The sequence below is a fragment of the Eleutherodactylus coqui genome, chromosome 8, assembly GCF_035609145.1.
Source record: "Eleutherodactylus coqui strain aEleCoq1 chromosome 8, aEleCoq1.hap1, whole genome shotgun sequence".
Lineage (NCBI taxonomy): Eukaryota > Metazoa > Chordata > Amphibia > Anura > Eleutherodactylidae > Eleutherodactylus > Eleutherodactylus coqui.
The window spans coordinates 19,684,775-19,706,861 of NC_089844.1; the positions used below are offsets into that span (position 1 = coordinate 19,684,775).

Consider the following 22,087-nt stretch of genomic DNA (forward strand, 5'->3'; position numbering starts at 1 on the left):
GCAGTAGGATTAGTATTAGGATGTAGTAGGATTAGTATTGGGATGTAGTAGGATTAGTATTGGGATGTAGTAGGATTAGTATTGGGATGCAGTAGGATTAGCATTGGTATGTAGTAGGATTAGTATTGGGATGTAGTAGGACTAGCATTGGTATGTAGTAGGATTAGTATTGGGATGCAGTAGGATTAGCATTGGTATGTAGTAGGATTAGTATTGGGATGCAGTAGGATTAGTATTGGGATGTAGTAGGATTAGTATTGGGATGTAGTAGGATTAGCATTGGTATGTAGTAGGATTAGTATTGGGATGCAGTAGGATTAGCATTGGTATGTAGTAGGATTAGTATTGGGATGCAGTAGGATTAGTATTGGGATGTAGTAGGATTAGTATTAGGATGCAGTAGGATTAGTATTAGGATGTAGTAGGATTAGTATTGGGATGTAGTAGGATTAGTATTGGGATGTGGTAGGACTAGTATTGTGATGTAGTAGGATTAGTATTAGGATGTAGTAGGATTAGTATTGGGATGTAGTAGGATTAGTATTAGGATGCAGTAGGATTAGCATTGGTATGTAGTAGGATTAGTATTGGGATGCAGTAGGATTAGTATTGGGATGCAGTAGGATTAGTATTGGGATGGGGTAGGACTAGTATTGGAATGTAGTAGGATTAGTATTGGTATGTAGTAGGATTAGTATTGGGATGCAGTAGGATTAGTATTGGGATGTAGTAGGATTAGTATTGGGATGTAGTAGGATTAGTATTGGTATGTAGTAGGATTAGTATTGGGATGCAGTAGGATTAGTATTGGGATGTAGTAGGATTAGGATTGGGATGTAGTAGGATTAGTATTGGGATGCAGTAGGATTAGTATTAGGATGTAGTAGGATTAGTATTGGGATGTAGTAGGATTAGTATTGGGATGTAGTAGGATTAGTATTAGGATGTAGTAGGATTAGTATTGGGATGCGGTAGGATTAGTATTAGGATGTAGTAGGATTAGTATTAGGATGTAGTAGGATTAGTATTAGGATGCAGTAGGATTAGTATTGGGATGTAGTAGGATTAGTATTGGGATGCAGTAGGATTAGTATTAGGATGTAGTAGGATTAGTATTGGGATGTAGTAGGATTAGTATTGGGATGTAGTAGGATTAGTATTAGGATGTAGTAGGATTAGGATTAGGATGTAGTAGGATTAGGATTGGGATGCAGTAGGATTAGGATTAGGATGTAGTAGGATTAGTATTGGGATGCGGTAGGATTAGTATTAGGATGTACTAGGATTAGTATTGGGATGCAGTAGGATTAGTATTAGGATGTAGTAGGATTAGTATTGGGATGTAGTAGGATTAGTATTGGGATGTAGTAGGATTAGGATTAGGATGTAGTAGGATTAGTATTGGGATGCAGTAGGATTAGTATTAAGATGTAGTAGGATTAGGATTAGGATGTAGTAGGATTAGTATTGGGATGCAGTAGGATTAGTATAAGGATGTAGTAGGATTAGTATTGGGATGCAGTAGGATTAGTATTGGGATGCAGTAGGATTAGTATTGGGATGTGGTAGGATTAGTATTGGGATGTGGTAGGATTAGTATTGGGATGCAGTAGGATTAGGATTAGGATGTAGTAGGATTAGTATTGGGATGCGGTAGGATTAGGATTAGGATGTAGTAGGATTAGGATTAGGATGTAGTAGGATTAGTATTGGGATGTAGTAGGATTAGCATTGGTATGTAGTAGGATTAGTATTGGGATGCAGTAGGATTAGGATTAGGATGTAGTAGGATTAGGATTAGGATGTAGTAGGATTAGTATTGGGATGTAGTAGGATTAGTATTGGGATGTAGTAGGATTAGTATTAGGATGTAGTAGGATTAGGATTAGGATGTAGTAGGATTAGGATGTAGTAGGATTAGTATTGGGATGCAGTAGGATTAGTATTGGGATGCAGTAGGATTAGTATTAGGATGTAGTAGGATTAGTATTGGGATGCAGTAGGATTAGGATTAGGATGTAGTAGGATTAGTATTGGGATGCGGTAGGATTAGTATTGGGATGTAGTAGGATTAGTATTGGGATGCAGTAGGATTAGTATTGGGATGCAGTAGGATTAGTATTGGGATGTAGTAGGATTAGGATTAGGATGTAGTAGGATTAGTATTGGGATGCAGTAGGATTAGTATTAGGATGTAGTAGGATTAGTATTGGGATGCAGTAGGATTAGGATTAGGATGTAGTAGGATTAGTATTGGGATGCAGTAGGATTAGTATTGGGATGCAGTAGGATTAGTATTAAGATGTAGTAGGATTAGTATTAGGATGTAGTAGGATTAGTATTAGGATGTAGTAGGATTAGTATTGGGATGCAGTAGGATTAGTATTAGGATGTAGTAGGATTAGTATTAGGATGTAGTAGGATTAGGATTAGGATGTAGTAGGATTAGTATTGGGATGCAGTAGGATTAGTATTGGGATGCAGTAGGATTAGTATTAAGATGTAGTAGGATTAGTATTAGGATGTAGTAGGATTAGTATTAGGATGTAGTAGGATTAGTATTGGGATGCAGTAGGATTAGTATTAGGATGTAGTAGGATTAGTATTAGGATGTAGTAGGATTAGGATTAGGATGTAGTAGGATTAGTATTAGGATGCAGTAGGATTAGTATTGGGATGCAGTAGGATTAGTATTGGGATGCAGTAGGATTAGTATTAAGATGTAGTAGGATTAGTATTAGGATGTAGTAGGATTAGTATTAGGATGTAGTAGGATTAGTATTGGGATGCAGTAGGATTAGTATTAGGATGTAGTAGGATTAGTATTGGGATGCAGTAGGATTAGTATTGGGATGCAGTAGGATTAGTATTAAGATGTAGTAGGATTAGTATTAGGATGTAGTAGGATTAGTATTAGGATGTAGTAGGATTAGGATGCAGTAGGATTAGTATTAGGATGTAGTAGGATTAGTATTGGGATGCAGTAGGATTAGGATTAGGATGTAGTAGTATTAGTATTGGGATGCGGTAGGATTAGTATTGGGATGTAGTAGCATTAGTATTGGGATGTAGTAGTATTAGTATTGGGATGCGGTAGGATTAGTATTGGGATGTAGTAGTATTAGTATTGGGATGCGGTAGGATTAGTATTGGGATGCAGTAGCATTAGTATTAGGATGCAGTAGGATTAGTATTGGGATGTAGTAGGATTAGTATTGGGATGTAGTAGGATTAGTATTGGGATGCAGTAGGATTAGGATTAGGATGTAGTAGTATTAGTATTAAGATGTAGTAGGATTAGTATTAGGATGTAGTAGGATTAGTATTGGGATGCAGTAGGATTAGTATTAGGATGTGGTAGGATTAGTATTAGGATGTAGTAGGATTAGTATTAGGATGTAGTAGGATTAGTATTAGGATGTAGTAGGATTAGTATTGGGATGCAGTAGGATTAGTATTAGGATGTAGTAGGATTAGTATTGGGATGTAGTAGGATTAGTATTGGGATGCAGTAGGATTAGTATTGGGATGCAGTAGGATTAGGATTAGGATGTAGTAGGATTAGTATTAGGATGTAGTAGGATTAGTATTAGGATGTAGTAGGATTAGTATTGGGATGCAGTAGGATTAGGATTAGGATGTAGTAGGATTAGTATTAGGATGTAGTAGGATTAGTATTAGGATGTAGTAGGATTAGTATTGGGATGTAGTAGGATTAGTATTGGGATGCAGTAGGATTAGGATTAGGATGTAGTAGGATTAGTATTGGGATGCATTAGGATTAGTATTGGGATGTAGTAGGATTAGTATTGGGTTGCAGTAGATTTAGTATTGGGATGTAGTAGGATTAGGATTAGGATGTAGTAGGATTAGTATTGGGATGTAGTTGGATTAGTATTGGGATGTAGTAGGATTAGTATTGGGATGCAGTAGGATTAGGATTAGGATGTAGTAGGATTAGTATTGGGATGCATTAGGATTAGTATTGGGATGTAGTAGGATTAGTATTGGGATGTAGTGGGATTAGTATTGGGATGTAGTAGGATTAGTATTAGGATGTAGTAGGATTAGTATTAGGATGTAGTAGGATTAGTATTAGGATGTAGTAGGATTAGTATTGGGATGCAGTAGGATTAGTATTAGGATGTAGTAGGATTAGTATTGGGATGTAGTAGGATTAGTATTGGGATGCAGTAGGATTAGTATTGGGATGCAGTAGGATTAGGATTAGGATGTAGTAGGATTAGTATTAGGATGTAGTAGGATTAGTATTAGGATGTAGTAGGATTAGTATTGGGATGCAGTAGGATTAGGATTAGGATGTAGTAGGATTAGTATTAGGATGTAGTAGGATTAGTATTAGGATGTAGTAGGATTAGTATTGGGATGTAGTAGGATTAGTATTGGGATGCAGTAGGATTAGGATTAGGATGTAGTAGGATTAGTATTGGGATGCATTAGGATTAGTATTGGGATGTAGTAGGATTAGTATTGGGTTGCAGTAGATTTAGTATTGGGATGTAGTAGGATTAGGATTAGGATGTAGTAGGATTAGTATTGGGATGTAGTTGGATTAGTATTGGGATGTAGTAGGATTAGTATTGGGATGCAGTAGGATTAGGATTAGGATGTAGTAGGATTAGTATTGGGATGCATTAGGATTAGTATTGGGATGTAGTAGGATTAGTATTGGGATGTAGTGGGATTAGTATTGGGATGTAGTAGGATTAGTATTGGGATGTAGTAGGATTAGTATTGGTATGTAGTAGGATTAGTATTGGGATGCAGTAGGATTAGTATTGGGATGCAGTAGGATTAGGATTAGGATGTAGTAGGATTAGTATTGGGATGCATTAGGATTAGTATTGGGATGTAGTAGGATTAGTATTGGGTTGCAGTAGATTTAGTATTGGGATGTAGTAGGATTAGGATGCAGTGGGTTTTCGTATGGGGATGTAGTAGGTATTATTAGGGTGAAGTAGCTGTTAGTTTAGGATGTAGTAGATGTTACCACTTATATATGGGAGGGTTATTGATGTGATATTGTTGGTGTACACACTGGAGGAGATTTACTAAGCTTCGTGTGTCAGTATTCTGGCTAATTTTGTGCTGAAAAACTGTCTTACTTGCAGCGGTGCGCATAGCCTAGAGGGGCCCCATAGCAAAGATCAATTGGGCCCGTTATTAAGATGCTGGGTTTTGGCACCCAGGACAGTAAGGTCTATTGTTTTTTTCCACTCCATTTCCATTACCTGTTAGACGTTTTCCAACCTCCTTGTTTTTGACCAATCTATTTCCTCTGGAGAAAGGTATCCTGCACTGGTTGCAACCACCCAGAAGAAAATGGGGTGGGACTAAACACTGTTGGGCCGCCTCTCTCCATGGGCCCATAGCAGCCGCATGGTCTGTCTCTATGCTATGTACACCCCTGCTTTTTTGCCTTGGAACACTTCATTATGCTTTGAACACCTGACCTTGCTTGACAAGTAGGGCGTGGCTTACCAGAAAATGGGTGTGGCTTTGTGAAAAGTGAGCATAGATTAAAAGTTTGCTAAAATTGCACCAACATTTTGGCGCAAACTAAGCCGTATAATAAGTGGCATAAAGTTAGAGACCAGCCAGCCTATAGATGTCTCATGCATGCACACTTTGCACTGTCCATTACACAGGATTAGTAAATCTTCTCGATCGTTTCTTCTGTCTCGGTGCCTCCACTGTAGGACAATGTTGTGTATTCGGTGCGGACTCTTTGCTCCTTCTGATCCGTAACCTCTCTATGTTGCAGGGATGAATCTCCAGGGAATCAGCTGGTCACCGACAAGTTCCACATTGACTGGGACTCAGTGCTCATAAACACAGACAACGTCATCGTGGCGCGGTTCGATGGGCGTGGCAGCGGCTTTCAAGGTCTTAAGATCCTGCAGCAGGTTCACCGAGGACTTGGATCTGTAGAAGTAAAGGACCAAATAGCTGCTGTAGAGTGAGAATTATCCCCTCTTCTTTGCTCCTCCTGTATTCCGTGTATACATGTCTGTATGGTCAGGTGCGACACATTGTGACGGAATCCTGTCCAACCCAACTCGGGGCTGGAGATACGGACTGCATCTGAGCTGTCTGGCTTCCTTGGGAATGTAAAACTGTGTCCTGATGTCATTTAAGCGGTGGCTCTTCTGGTCCTAATACTAAGTCTTTAACGACCAATGACTTACATGTATGTTATTGATCTGCGGGGGAGTATAGAGGGGGCTCAGGAGTGGAGCTCGCTTCATAGAGCTGGTTTACTGGCAAGCGCTGTAGCCCCGCCCACAGGTTACAGGTCCTGCAACTTACTGGCACCAACCTCCCTCTCGCCAGAGAAAACTGCTGAAGCAGACAGAGAGAACCTTCTGGCACTCTGAATTAGGGCTCATGTCCACGGGCAAAATATGATTTAAGATCCGCAGCGGATCTCCCGCATGCGGATCCCATAGGGATGCATTGACCACCCGCGGGTAGATAAATACCCGCGGATCGTCAATAAAAGGGATTTTAAAAAAAATGGAGCATGGAAAAATCCGGACCATGCTCCATTTTCGTGCGGGTCTCCCGCGGGGACGGCTCCCGCGGGCTTCTATTGAAGCCTATGGAAGCCGTCCGGATCCGCGGGAGACCTAAAATAGGAATTTAAAGTATTTACCATCCGGCGCGGGCGGGGAAGGTCAGCTGTTCCTCACGGCCGCATCTTCCTTGCTTCGGCTCGGCGGATGTGCCCGGCGCATGCGCGCGGCACGTCGGCGACGTGCCGCCGGCGTCAGGAATTCATCCGCCGGCCGAAAATGAAGATCCGGCCGTGAGGAACAGCTGATCTTCTCCGCCCGCGCCGGATAGGTAAATGCTTTAAATTGTTATTTTCGGCGCTCATGTCCGCGGGGCAGGAGGGACCCGCTGCAGATTCTACATGTAGAATCTGCAGCGGATCTGATTTTCCCCGTGGACATGAGGCCTTACACAAGTAGTACAGCTCAGCGATTCCACTCCTGTCCCTCCCATCATGCACTGCTCATGATATGTTGAAGGGTATGGACAGGGGAGGAACTAGCAAATACGCCCAAGATGTCAAAGGAAATGGAGATATTTTTCAGGTGGACATAAATATAAAATTAAGACAGTAGCTAGACCGGGTCCAGTGGACCTATTACAGAATGACTTATTGTGATGATGTACATTAGATTTGAAAACGTTAGTCTGTGCCCGGAGTCCCCCTTTAACAGCTTAGATGCAGAGGTTAATGCCCTCTGGTGCCCCATATACTGCAATACTAAAGTCCCCTTTTGAGGATGAAAGGAAAAGTAGAAAAAAATAAGTTGAATAATTTTTTTTTAACTTTACTAAAAATAAAAAAACATTGAAATATTAAAAAAAAAGATCCCCCCCCCCCAAAAGCACAATTGGTATTGCCGAGTCCATGATAAAATACTACGTAATGAACGCCGTAAGAATAAAAAATCCATAAAGCTAGAATTACAGCTTTTTTCTTACCCAACCACTCAAAAATAATTGAATAAAAAGTGATCGAAATGTACGGACCGCATGACGGTACCAAGGATAGCTACAGCGCGGCCCGCCAAAAAACAGCCCTGTGAACACCCCATTGATGGAAAGATAAAAAAAACTATGGGTGGCAACAAAAAGCAAGTTAAAAAAATTAAGAGTAGTAAAACATATTACAAATAGAGATGAGCGAGCGTACTCGGTTCGGGCGTTTTTGCACTCGAGCACCGCTTTTTCCGAGTAACTGACTACTCGGACGAAAAGATTCGGGGGGCGCCGGAGGTGAGCAGGGGGTTGCAGAGGGAAGTGGTGGGGGGGGTGAGAGAGAGCTGGTGGTACTGTGCTGGTGAGCCTGAAATAGTGGAGGAGCTTTACTGGCATGGAACATGGCCACCGTGCCTAATCTTCAGAGTGCCTAGTGCTCGGTGGCCAAGCTTGTGCATGGCCGTCTCCAGACCTCCTGGTTTACGCTAATCTTTTGTTCCATAAACTCTGCCACCATCAGCCTATACCACTCCTGGCACTGTACCAGTCTCTCGCCCTCGGCCTCCTCTCAAGGGTGGTGCCGCTATCCCGCACAATGACTCTCTCTTTACTGAGTCGGATAGCTTCCACTACTTTGGGCTCGTTACCCCAGTACCACCCTCTCTCTAAAAACTCTCATCGTCTGGCTTATCCTGCCAACTATGCCACATTCGTGTACGTTGAGGGCACATCACTGGATGGGTGGAAGGTTCTGGAGTGGCAGCTGCTAAGGCGGCTTGGCTGATTCAGAGACAGTGTAGCTTTAATGAAATCATACCGGTCATGGCTGGTGTCTCCAGAGGTCACACGAGGTGGTGTCACATTGTAATGGGTCCTCCCTCTCAGTGACACAGTGTAGTGGCTCCTCCTTCTGTCCATACTTCAGTGTTACAGTGTAATGGGTCTTCCCTCTATCCTTATGTCGGTGTCGCAGTGTAATTGGTCCTCCCAGAGGCGTAACGTAAAGCTCCTGGGCCCCAATGCAAAATCTGTAACAGGGCCCCCAACTAATGCTTGATTCGTACTATATGGAGAAGAGAGGCCTTATGGGCCCCCTAAGAGTTCTGGGCCCGGTAGCAACTGCATCCCCTGTAGTTACGCCCCTGGGTCCGCCCTCTGTTCATAGATTAGTGTAACTTTGTCATTTTCGTAATTTTTTTCCAAGAATATTTGTTTTCCATTGACTAATATATTTGATCTATTTCCCTCCTGAAGGTGGTTACTGAGAGAACCGTACATTGATCCCATCAGACTGACTATATTTGGGAAGGTAATTCATTAAATAAGGATTAATCCTCCCTTCTGTGTGTCTTTGGTTGCAGTTATTGTTATATTGGCTATACTTAGTATCGTTGGGTCAAAGTTTTGATTCATGTGGCCAAGTTAATGCTGTTGTGGTCAGGATTAGTGTTAACAATTCCGGACTGTAGGGTTTATGAACTTATATTCTTATCTGTAGGGATTCTGATCTTATAATTCTATCTGTAGGGATTCTTACCCGAAGGTCCATTTACACGCACAGATGATCGGTCAAAATTAGTCAGAAACTGACAGTTTTGAGCTATCATTTTGCATTAGGTACTAATGGGTTAATCAGGCCATTAGTAGCTAACTAGCTTGTATTTATAGAACAGCAGGTGGTCTGTTCTCTAAATACATCGCTATTGTTCTCCAGCGGGACAGCAGCTGAAAGAATGTTATCAGCGCTGCCCCGAGGAGAACTCAGTGTGGGGTCCGTCTTATCAGGGATGATGGATTTTAAGCTGAGCTGAACTCAGCGATGGACGAAAAGTGCACGGTACGTTCATGATGGACACACATTTACACGCAACGATCATCGCTCAAAAGATGACTTTTTGAGTGATCATCGTTGCGTGTAAATGTACCTTTATATTCCTATCTGTAGGGATTTTGTCCTTATATTTTTTTTCTCTAGCAATTCTGTCCTAATATTCCTATCTGTAGGGATGGTTTCCCTATATTCTTAGGTTTGGGGATTCCGACCTCGCTTTCCTGACTTCAGGTATTCTGGTTTACTCTTCGTTGTGGGGATTCAGGGCTGTAAGATCAGTCGGTCCGTTTACTATAAATGCCAAGGAGATCCTTGGTTCAGCCAAGTTTGGCAGCGAGGGAGGACTGACTATAGCGGCATTCTATTAGTTAATAGCTGAACGTTCTGCGCTAACAGGAAAAAGTGGAAATATTACGGATAAATGTGTGCATTTTGTGAGTTCTGTAGATTTCTATACATTTCGTGGATTTTAAGGATTTACTAGATTTAGTGGATTTCATGATGAGAATTTCTTTGCTGCAGACATTTTTTTGGTGTCACTATTCATTCAGTTGTATGAAAACTATTCTTTAGCCTTGTTGCCATAGCAACCTATTGGATGTGATATTAGTCGTTAAGTCTCATGGATAAAAATTTGGGGTGTAACTCATAGCAGCCAATCAAAACCAGCTGTTTACTGATGAAAGCTGTGCTGTCACTGGTCCCTACAGCTGACTACTCCTTGAGGTCAATTTGGCTTCCTCCAATGACTACCTCGCTTATATTTCTCCCCTCAGGGTTACGGCGGTTACATTGCATCCATGATCTTAAAAGCCAACGAGAGACTGTTCAAATGTGGAGCCTTAATCGCCCCCATCACAGACATGAGGTTATATGGTGAGTAGAGCAAACGTCGCCACGTGGCTTGTCTGTATACTAGGAGTATATACAGCTTGGCCCAAAAAAAGGTATACACGCTTTTACAGCTTATCACTGACTGGGGGAGATAAATCAAAGCTGGTGCCAAGGAAACCTGGCAGAGTTACCCATAGCAAACCTGATTAGTTACTGTGGGCAGCGCCAGGTTTCCTTTGATTTATCTCCCCTACTTAATTTTCACTCCTTTTCAGGCTTAACCCACTAGAAATAATGAGTGGAACCAGACTATGCCTAAAACACAGGAAATGTATCCCAAAGGGCTACTGAAAGGTTAAAATCACAGTTGAAGTGCAAAGACCGTTTCGGACAGAGTTTCAAACAAACCCACCTACATGACCGACTATCACACCGATTAGGGATGAGTTCGAAGCAGATGGAATTGTTCAGAATGTCCACAAAACAACTTTCCTGAAGACGGTGGACATCGACGAGCCCCACGGGGCAAGAAAGGTTGATGGAAAAGGACCATATTTTTTGGAACGATAAGACCCCCCCCAGTTTAGACAACAGAAAACGAAGAAATAAACGTCACACTAATTTAAATGTCTCTGAGGGTCTAACAGAGTGGAGGGGCTCCCGTCATTAACTTTGGGGTTCTAGTATTGAAAAGGGGGTGAAAAGTGAACAGTCCGCTATCATTAAACCTAGTGTGTCCATTCAAACAATGGGGCAAGCTAATGAGTTCACATTATGCACAGCACTGCTGCAAGCATATTGTACATGCACTCACAGCCCTGCTACATTCACACACACACACACACGGCCCTGCTACATTCACACACACACAGACACACATATACGGTCCTGCTACATTCACACACACACACACACGGCCCTGCTACATTCACACACACACAGACACACATATACGGTCCTGCTACATTCACACACACACACATACGGCCCTGCTACATTCACACACACACACATACGGCCCTGCTACATTCACACACACCCATACAGTCCTGCTACATTCACACACACGCATACAGTCCTGCTACATTCACACACACGCATACAGGCCTGCTACATTCACACACACGCATACAGTCCTGCTACATTCACACACACGCATACAGTCCTGCTACATTCACACACACGCATACAGTCCTGCTACATTCACACACACGCATACAGTCCTGCTACATTCACACACAAGCATACAGGCCTACTACATTCACACACAAGCATACAGGCCTACTACATTCACACACACGCATACAGTCCTGCTACATTCACACACAAGCATACAGGCCTGCTACATTCACACACACGCATACAGTCCTGCTACATTCACACACACCCATACAGCCCTGCTACATTCACACACACCCATACGGTCCTGCTACATTCACACACACGCATACGGCCCTACTACATTCACACACACGCATACAGCCCTGCTACATTCACACACACGCATACAGTCCTGCTACATTCACACACACGCATACAGTCCTGCTACATTCACACACACGCATACAGTCCTGCTACATTCACACACACGCATACAGTCCTGCTACATTCACACACACGCATACAGTCCTGCTACATTCACACACAAGCATACAGGCCTACTACATTCACACACACGCATACAGTCCTGCTACATTCACACACACGCATACGGCCCTACTACATTCACACACACGCATACGGCCCTACTACATTCACACACACGCATACAGCCCTGCTACATTCACACACACGCATACAGTCCTGCTACATTCACACACACGCATACAGGCCTACTACATTCACACACACGCATACAGTCCTGCTACATTCACACACAAGCATACAGGCCTACTACATTCACACACACGCATACAGTCCTGCTACATTCACACACACGCATACAGTCCTGCTACATTCACACACAAGCATACAGGCCTACTACATTCACACACACGCATACAGTCCTGCTACATTCACACACAAGCATACAGGCCTACTACATTCACACACACCCATACAGTCCTGCTACATTCACACACACCCATACAGTCCTGCTACATTCACACACACCCATACAGTCCTGCTACATTCACACACATGCATACGGCCCTACTACATTCACACACACACACATACGGCCCTGCTACATTCACACACACGCATACAGTCCTGCTACATTCACACACACGCATACAGTCCTGCTACATTCACACACACGCATACAGTCCTGCTACATTCACACACACGCATACAGTCCTGCTACATTCACACACACGCATACAGGCCTACTACATTCACACACACGCATACAGTCCTGCTACATTCACACACACCCATACAGTCCTGCTACATTCACACACACGCATACAGTCCTGCTACATTCACACACACGCATACAGTCCTGCTACATTCACACACACGCATACAGTCCTGCTACATTCACACACACGCATACAGTCCTGCTACATTCACACACAAGCATACAGGCCTACTACATTCACACACAAGCATACAGGCCTACTACATTCACGTACACACATACAGCCCTGCTGCATTCACGTACACACATACAGCCCTGCTGCATTCACGTACACGCATACAGCCCTGCTGCATTCACGTACACGCATACAGCTCTGCTACATTCACACACACGCATACGGCCCTGCTACATTCACACACACGCATACGGCCCTGCTACATTCACACACACACACGCATACGGCCCTACTACATTCACACACACGCATACGGCCCTGCCACATTCATACACACGCATACTGCCCTGCCACATTCACACACACGCATACGGCCCTGCTACATTCACATACACACGCATACGGCCCTGCTACATTCACGTACACACATACAGCTCTGCTACATTCACACCCATGCATACAGCTCTGCTACATTCACACACACGCATACAGCTCTGCTACATTCACACACACAGCTCTGCTACATATACACACACAGCTCTGCTACATATACACACATAGCTCTGCTACATATACACACGCATACCGCTCTGCTACATACACACGCGCATACTGTTCTGCTACATACACACACACGCATACAACTCTGCTACTTACATACACACGCATACCGTTCTGCTACATGCACACACGCATACAGCTCTGCTACTTACACACACACTCATACAGCTCTACTACATACACACACATACAGCTCTGCTACATACACACGCATTCAGCTCTGCTACATACACACACACACAGCTCTGCTACATACACACACACACATACAGCTCTGCTACACACACATACAGCTCTGCTACACTAACGCACACACACAGCTCTGCCACATACACACACATACAGCTCTGCCAGACACACACACATACAGCTCTGCTACATACACACACACACACGCATACAGGTCTCCTACATACACACACACGCATACAGCTCTGCTACATACACACACACATCTGCATCTGGTATGTTAAACACTGATTTTATTAACCTTACATACAAGTGTAGTAATACATGACCCCCTCTAGCTGGTTATGGCATCTGCAGTCCTGATGCTACTGCAGGCCCTCTGATCCTTCTATTGTATGTCCCTGTGTGTACAGAGGAGGACCTGCACCCTACGGGAGACATGCGAGTGTTATGGAGCAGGTAGAGGGAGGACTGTGCAGCCGTGGTATCTATGGTGATGACTGATCAGCACACTGCCGGATCATTAAGGTAGTGGTCAGGGGCCTCTGGATTTATCGGACCCCCCTGCCTCTGGACCATAAAGTGCAGGCACTTTTCAGTAAGATTTTGTGTCTTGTAGTCAGGAAAATATGTTTTTTTTCAGAGTCCAAGAAAATCTATGCGGAAAGCAGGTCGGGAGACAGGAATTTCAAAATCAAGTGTCCATCGCATTTAGCAGTAGTATCATTGGAATAGTTACCTTCCAAGAATAGTCCATGCTCTGAAATAAGATGATCCAAACCAGAGAGTGCGGCTCTGCGAGGGGCACTTGGCAAGATGCGCAGAGGTTGCAAGAAGGATTGGAGTGACTGCGTAAGTGGCTCACGCCACGATTGCACCTACTGGGTGCATATTACAGAGGAGCATCATGCTAATTTACCCGGAGTTACAGTGCGGTGCGGCTTATTAATGATGGGATTAATTGGACCATTCTTTTTTGCTGCTACTGCGGCTGGTGCCGTTTACTTGCGCTTACTGCAGCAATTTGTCCGGCCGCGAAGACTTCCGGGATGAGGAGCTTTATTTCCAACAAGATGGAACTCCCCTCACCCCCACTGCCATAATGATGTAAGGGCCGACCTTGATGGGAATCTGCCAAACAGACTGGACAAGGAGGTTCAGTAGAATCCCCACCCCCACCCTGTGTTCGCCTCACTAGAGTTTTTTTAATGGAGATACTTAAAATATAGAGTTTACAACAAAAAACAGCAACAGTCAGTAAATCGATGGCGGCCATTGAACAAGAATGCGTAAAAATACTAAATCAAACGGTTCTTGATGTTTGCCATCCCATTGCTTTGTGTCATCTGCAGCGCCCGCGCCAATGCGGTCATCAGTTTAAAAACAGGCGTTGATAAGAAGATAAAAACAATTAGACAAAAAGATTTATTTATGAATGAACTGTACGTAAAACACTTACTTTATTGTCATTTGAAGGGTGTGTACTTGCTTGGGGACGCCCTATATATTACACCTCTCCTGTATTTCATATGAGCACCCGAGGGTGGGAGGGATTGCAAATGGGTGGTTTCCATTTCCTGCCCTCCTGTGAGTTGTCAGTGTTTGTTCAATTGTCTATGTAACCCTGTTTGGGGGAGGGTATGAATAATGACCCTTCCCAATAGTATCTGGCACTAACCTCTATGGGACCTGGCACCTTCGCCTAATGGAAGACTGATCGTAATACTGAGTTTCTTTAATCAGTGCCTTCACCCAGGATAAAGCCTTTAATGAAACGAGGGTCTCTTCCTCTGGGAATAACCTATACAGACACATATGGATAAACATAAATGTGAAAGATACTGGTGTATCTTGTCTCCACCGGAAGAATGGGTGGAGTCATGGGCTGGGTGAGTTCAGTTATAGGGGAGGGGCAGGTGACGGCCACAACTGGGGATTGGTTGATGTACGCTCCCATCAGAACTCCGGCCGCTGTAACTATTTTTCCCTGGCGGACTTCCATCTGAGCTTCTTGGGCCGCTGTCACTGTCCACCCCCGAGCGGACAGCCATCTCCACTCCCAACCACGCTGTGAGTGTTTCCACCGCTCTCCCATCCATTCCCCTCCGGCCTCCTGTCATGCATGCAGCCATTCTGCCTTCTCAGCTTCTGGCTCTGCCGCTGACACTGTCCCCGGCGTGCTCTTTCATCTCCCCTCCGGCCTCCTGTCGTGCATGCTGCTATTCTCCCTTGTCGGCTCCCGGCTGAGAAGTCGAGTCACCGCTGAGACACCATCAGTAACAGGAGGACCAGTTGCTGGGGACCGCAGGGAAGCTCCAGACCCTCGTCAGCCAATCTGGAGCTTTGGTGGGCATTAACAAGGCGTGGCCTGTCACTCTGCAGGCCTCCACCCATTTTTCTGGTGGAGACAAGATACACCACTACATATTTGAAATACTACTTGTCTGCAAAGAAAGAATTATACCAAGATAACAGTAAAGGAATAACACTTTTGGAATATGGAAATAAAAGTTACTATATATATATATATATATATATATATATATATATATATATATACACACACACGGTACATCAAATACTTTAGTTCCTATAGTCTCAATGGTATTTAACCGCAGTCTCTCTCTCTCTCGACGAAGAAGAGGCACGTTGCAGGGGGTCTGTGGTTGATTGTTGATACAGGAATCTGCAGGGTGTGAACAGCGCTCTGATGGAGGTCTGGATAAGAATGATAAGTAGTGCAGCAGCTCTTCGGGTCCAACGATTCCACATAGGAGTTGAATCCAGGAACAAGCCTGACTACACTATACTAGCCCCTAGTTTAGTCTATCCTATCTGTGGGACCAGACCACTAATCTGCCTGCGGGCCATCTGTCACCTAACCTACCTCTAGTGCCTGAACTGCATACCAATCCCTATCTATAACACTAACTAGAAGCGATCAGCCTGGAGCTATTACTCAGCCACAGAGGAGCCGCACTAGGAATACACTGCACCAAGGATGGAGAACTACAACTGGAAGCAGCAATGATGCATCAGAGCTAATTGTGTCAGGTCTGCTGAGGGAAAGTGGAAAGAAACATTCAGTTCAGTGCAGAACTGTTTTAGTAAAGTGGGTTTTCAGTCCCACTATATGTATGGGCTAAAATCTGATCCCTACTTGGTTATAGCGAGTCTGAAGCAGGGCTTTGGCTTTCTGTAGGGAATATTTAGGGATCTGTGAGTAGCTCCCTTACCACTTCCCATGCGGTCTGGAACGGACTGGGGTGGGCAGGACTCACTCTTATATACCAACCCCTATTACCATATATGGGGTTTCTTCATTAATCCAAAAGCAGGGGCTAAGGATAACCAACCATCCACAACCAGGGGGTGTGGGGTAAGCCCATTATAACACAATAATAACAGTGATCTCCTTCATCTGTATCACATGTAATCTGTATGCTTAACAAAGGCTCATTGAGCCCGAACGTGGCCACTTTTCTGTTTGGGAGGATTAAAGAAATGGCTATTTGCACCATTTGATGCTGTCACACCTTCCTTTTGACTACTGTATATTATACCCGTGAGGCGGCTACCACAGAATACTAGCTTCTAGTCCGTTTGGGGGTAACGTAATAAGATAACGCAATATGAGGACGGACCATTTAACTGCCCCTTGTGGCTCCATTAACAGCAATGGTCACTTATCTGTCTGCAGTCTTGGCCAAGTGGCACTCAACAAGTTGGAGCAAATCCAATGTCATTACTGGCAAGTATTAGCGTCTGTCATTGCACTGAGTGTGCCGCACACCATGCGGGTTTATGTGGTTTCACCACAGTGTTACTTCTGCTATTTCCACTTCTGGTTTCCGATGGTTCGCTTGGCTCCTTAAAGGATAACTGGTCATGTTATAGTCCTGGAGTGAATGGGAATTTTACATGGGTTTGCTGGATGCTGAATGTAGTTTCTCTCTTTCCACAGCTTCGGCCTTCTCAGAACGTTACCTGGGGATGCCGTCTGCAGAAGACAACACATATCAGGTGAGGAACCAAGGTGGGAGAGGCCCAACTGCCTAGGGAAAGGGTACAGGGGGTACTGGCAGACCCTGAAGACCCCCTGCCTCTCCCAAGTAACAGTGGGCTCTTACTGGAGGCAGATGCCAACCATGAAAGTGATAAAGATGTTGTAGTTTAACGCTCTCCACTATGTTCTAGGCCTCCTCCGTCCTGCACAACATTCATGGCTTCAGAGTGAAGAACCTGTTACTGGTCCATGGTATGGCAGATGGTGAGTGATGGTGCGCTCTACATATACTCACTCATGGGGGCACAACCTAGCGGATGATTAGTGAATAGATCGTATGAGGGTCAGAGCCCAGCGGGTCATTAATGAACAGATCCTATGAGAGTCAGATCTCAGTGGGTGATTACGGTTGGCGGTAGAGTTAGGGGTATGATTGTGGATAGAGTTAGGTAGAAGTAGGGTTAGGGATATGGTTAGGGGTTAGTGTTTTGGGTATGGATAAATGTATTGTTAGAGGTACTATTGGAAAGGGTCATTATTCATACCCTCCCCCAAACAGGGTTACATAGACAATTGAGGTAGGGTTAGGAGCATGGTTGGGGGTGGAGTTACGGCTGACATCAGAGGTTATTGGTATGGTTGCTGTTGAGGGTAAGGTTAGTGGTATGGTTTGGGGTACAGTTTGGGAAAAGGTCATGTATAAGGTTTAGGATAAAGGTAGAGTTAAGATTAGGTTTAGGGTTTGGTTGTGAATGGAATGAGTGAGTGGTCTAGTTGGGCATGGAGTTAGGGGTATAGTTTGGGGTAGGTTTGATATTAGGTATATTTTTGGGACAGAGGTAGGTTTAAGGGAAAGCTTGACATTAGGGGTATGCTTGGAGTAGGTTTAGGGGTTGGGTTTATATTAAAGATGGGGTTAGTAATATAGTTGAGGTGGGGTTAAGGGTATAATTGGGTGGGGTTACAGGTAAGGAAACTTACATATCAGAATATTGAGGCATTTAACACGCTGATCTAAGTTAACCCTGCGCCCATCTACTAGTGACCAGTGTAAGAAGAGGCACAAGCATCGTAATACATTGGTTTCATATGATGTCGCCTCTGTACGCCAGATGAAAAACCCAGGAGCTAGGAGCCAGTGTAAGTCTCTGCTATTGTTCACACCAGTTTCCGGTGTGGATCATAGTAAAAGCCAGGCACCACTCACTTTTTGAAAAAGTGGCAGAGGGCGGAGTAAATGCCTTAGGGCCCTTTTACACGAGACAATCTGTCGGGCACGGATGCCCAACAAGTCGTCCCAGCAATAATCGTTCTGTGCTTTTACACATGATCATCAGGAATGAGTATCGCTCAGTGAATGAAGGCGGAGCGGGCCGGGGATCGTTCTGGCCGCCCGCCTTAATTCAAAGTTAGCAGGCAGTCGTTCATAAGTGATACTGCCTGTTTACATGGACCGATCCCTCCTTCAATTTTCGCGTATGCAAACTGAACAATGAATGAGAAGCAAACAAATTCTAGTTTGTCGTTCATTCGGGGCATTTACACTGAACACGTCATTCAGATGCCCGCTGGATGTAGAAATCTGGACAACTTATCGGCCGCGTAAAAGGCCCCTTAAACGTCACAACTTTTGGACTCTTAGCATCGAAGGAATGATAATAGTAACTAGGCCCGATTGTTATTTTCTCTCCATTTGACTGATGTTTTTGTCTTTTTAGCAAAAGTCCATTTTCAGCATTCAGCAGAACTGATCAAACAGCTGATCAAGGTTGGGGTGAACCACACGGTGCAGGTGAGACCCCCAGACACCCATATCCCTAGTGCAGATTTCATGGACCTTATGTGTGTTAAGTTTAAAATATGAACGATCCTACTCTGAGGATGATGCTGATGAGAGTAATGATGGTGGATGATCAGAGTGCTGATGATGAGGACCATGACGATTGTCCACATGCAGTTTCTCCTCTCAGTGTCATAAAGTGGATCGTTTTATGCTTATGTCACAGTACATCTTGCCGCACTGCACCTTGTCACCCTCATGCCGCACTGCACCATGTCACCCTCGTATCGCACTGCACCTTGTCACCCTCGTGCCGCACTGCACCTTGTCACCCTCGTATCGCACTGCACCTTGTCACCCTCGTGCCGCACTGCACCTTGTCACCCTCGTGCCGCACTGCACCTTGTCACCCTCGTGCCGCGCTGCACCTTGTCCCCCTCGGGTCGCGCTGCACCTTGTCACCCTCATGCCGCACTGCACCATGTCACCCTCGTATCGCACTGCACCTTGTCACCCTCGTGCCGCACTGCACCTTGTCACCCTCGTGCCGCACTGCACCTTGTCACCCTCGGGTCGCGCTGCACCTTGTCACCCTCGTGCCGCACTGCACCTTGTCACCCTCGGGTCGCGCTGCACCTTGTCACCCTCGGGTCGCACTGCACCGTGTCACCCTCGGGTCGTAGTTTATCTTGTCACCCTTGTGTCACATTACTCTCGTCATCTCTCTCAGAAACAATTGTGTTTTTCCCCGTAGATCTACCCTGATGAAGGCCACAATATCCTGTCTGAGAAGAACCGCTACCATTTGTACAGCACGCTGCTGCGCTTCTTCAGTGACTGTTCGCAGGGCGAGGCTGTTGTTGTCGTGCCGGAGGTGGAGGAGGATGAATGAAGATGAGCTCAGGACTTGTTCTTCTTACTCACCGGCGTCCTGCAGATACTGGGACTGTGGCCCCGCACTCGTAAGGCATTCTGCGGAGGAGTTTCTACCTGCGGGGGATGTACAGGGGACGGTCCTTTCCACATGAACCTCGTTTTGGATACAATTAGTGTAGTGCATGTTTTCTTCGGTTCCTTTATCAGACTTTGTCCTATTGTTTCTGTTCCCTGAGACGTCTCAGAATCCGCCGGATCTCATCATCTGTCACTAAACAAGTGCAATTTCTTCAGGATTTTCCTCCTTTTTTCCTTCTGACAGATCGGGTCCCACCGGTTGTTTTGCTGGATCCTGACTCTTCTCCTCCGGTCCAGAGGGGGCAGCACTTTTTGGTAGAGGATTTTTGGATTGTCCCTTTCTACGTCTCCACTAGAGTCTCCCTTGGATCTGTAAGGGACACTTCTCTTTTTCAGGCTCCGTTGGACAAGAAGTCCTGTGATTCCCGCGGATTTGCAGTGAAGACAACAAGTGTTTTATTTGTTTGATTGGTTTAATATCTGATTTGCTTTATTCTCCAATGTAAATTTCTCACTTGTATATATGAATACATCAATATTAAATTATGGTTTCCTAGAAATGTTTGAGTCCCTGTGTGCAGATCTTGGGGGACCTTCTCAGGGTCATCTACTAGAGGCTTACAAGCAGTGTCAGTAGTAACAGCAGCTGTTCTGTGTTGTATTCATTACAGGTAGGGAGGACCGTTCTAGTGGAGGTTTTATAAAAGCAGCGGTCGACCAGCTCCTCAGCTCTCTCATCTTCCGTGCCTGGGACTATGGTGGAAAGGGAACTCTTTTTGATCTTCTATGAGGGCTGTTCCAGTTAGGGATTGATGTCCATGATCTGCTGCCCTGTGCCATCTTCACCCACTGTGGAACCTGTACTGTGTTCCTGGTGTAATCGGCAACACAGGGCGAGCTCTGGCCCAACAGACATAGGAATAGAAACCAGTGCTAGAAATGCAAAGATATCACTTTAAGGAAATTGACTGCCTTGTACATTTCATTGTCCTCGTGTTTCACTTGATCTTCTGGTCCTCTTGTTTCATTACACCTGGTTGTCCTTTTCGCTTCCGTTTCCTGGTGTCTCAATGTATTTCCACATTCTCGTGCCTCACTGAACTTTCTTGTCCTTGTGTCAAACTGCATTTTCTGAGCCTCATGTTTCACTGCATCTTCTGGTCCTCTTGTCTCACTACACCTTGTTGTCCTCACACACTTCCTTTCCTTGTGTCTCACTGCACTGACTCGTCCTCATGTATCACTGGATTGCCTCGTCCTTGTGTCTCATGTGATCTTCTGATCCTCATAACTCACTACACCTTGTTGTCCTTGTGCGCTTCCCTGTCCTGGTGTCTAAATGTATTTCCACATTCTCGTGCCTCACTAAACATCTTCGCGTCCCACTGAATATTTTCATCCTCATGTCACATTGCATAACTCTTCCTTGTGTCATACTGTATAGTCACATCCTTGTGTCTCTCTGCACTGCCTTGTCCTTGTTTTGTACTGCACATTGGAACATATGTAGCGCCGTGCCTGAATTCTGGCAAAAAAGTTACACATTTTTGTGCAAGCCATACTTTTTGCCCTTTAATGCTGATCTCACCACTTTTCTAAAACGTCAGTGGGGCCTCCAAGAAAAAGCGGCCCAACAAATTTACTACAATCTACACCAGAAACCGGTGTTAGTTCTAGAACAAATGCCAGTTGTTGTTACAGTAATCTACCCGATGATACGCCAGCCTGGGTTGCCCTGGATCTTACCCGCAACCCCTGTCCCTGCCTACTTGCCTCCACTCCTGGCTAACCCCAGGCGGGTAACTGGGCAGCAGTCCCTACGCAATCTAGGGAACAAGAAGGAGCGCTGGCGTACATAGATTAAATGGGTAGACTACCGACAGGACAGGCAGATGAAAAAAAACAACACTAAACAATACTGATAGTACCGAGGCAGATAA

The 22,087-nt window shown here is 44.8% G+C and overlaps 1 protein-coding gene across 1 annotated transcript in view; it reads left to right on the forward strand.

The window, feature by feature from the left end:
• The window catches only part of DPP10 (dipeptidyl peptidase like 10), a 143,360-nt gene extending 122,653 nt beyond the window's left edge, over positions 1-20,707 (forward strand). Inside the window, exons 20-26 of the mRNA XM_066575248.1 lie at positions 5,786-5,980; positions 8,770-8,824; positions 10,123-10,222; positions 17,372-17,430; positions 17,605-17,677; positions 19,132-19,205; positions 19,948-20,707. Coding sequence (XP_066431345.1) covers positions 5,786-5,980; positions 8,770-8,824; positions 10,123-10,222; positions 17,372-17,430; positions 17,605-17,677; positions 19,132-19,205; positions 19,948-20,085 — 694 coding nt within the window. The 3' untranslated portion in view covers positions 20,086-20,707. The remainder of the gene's footprint in view (positions 1-5,785; positions 5,981-8,769; positions 8,825-10,122; positions 10,223-17,371; positions 17,431-17,604; positions 17,678-19,131; positions 19,206-19,947) is intronic.
• Positions 20,708-22,087: the final 1,380 nt, after the last annotated feature.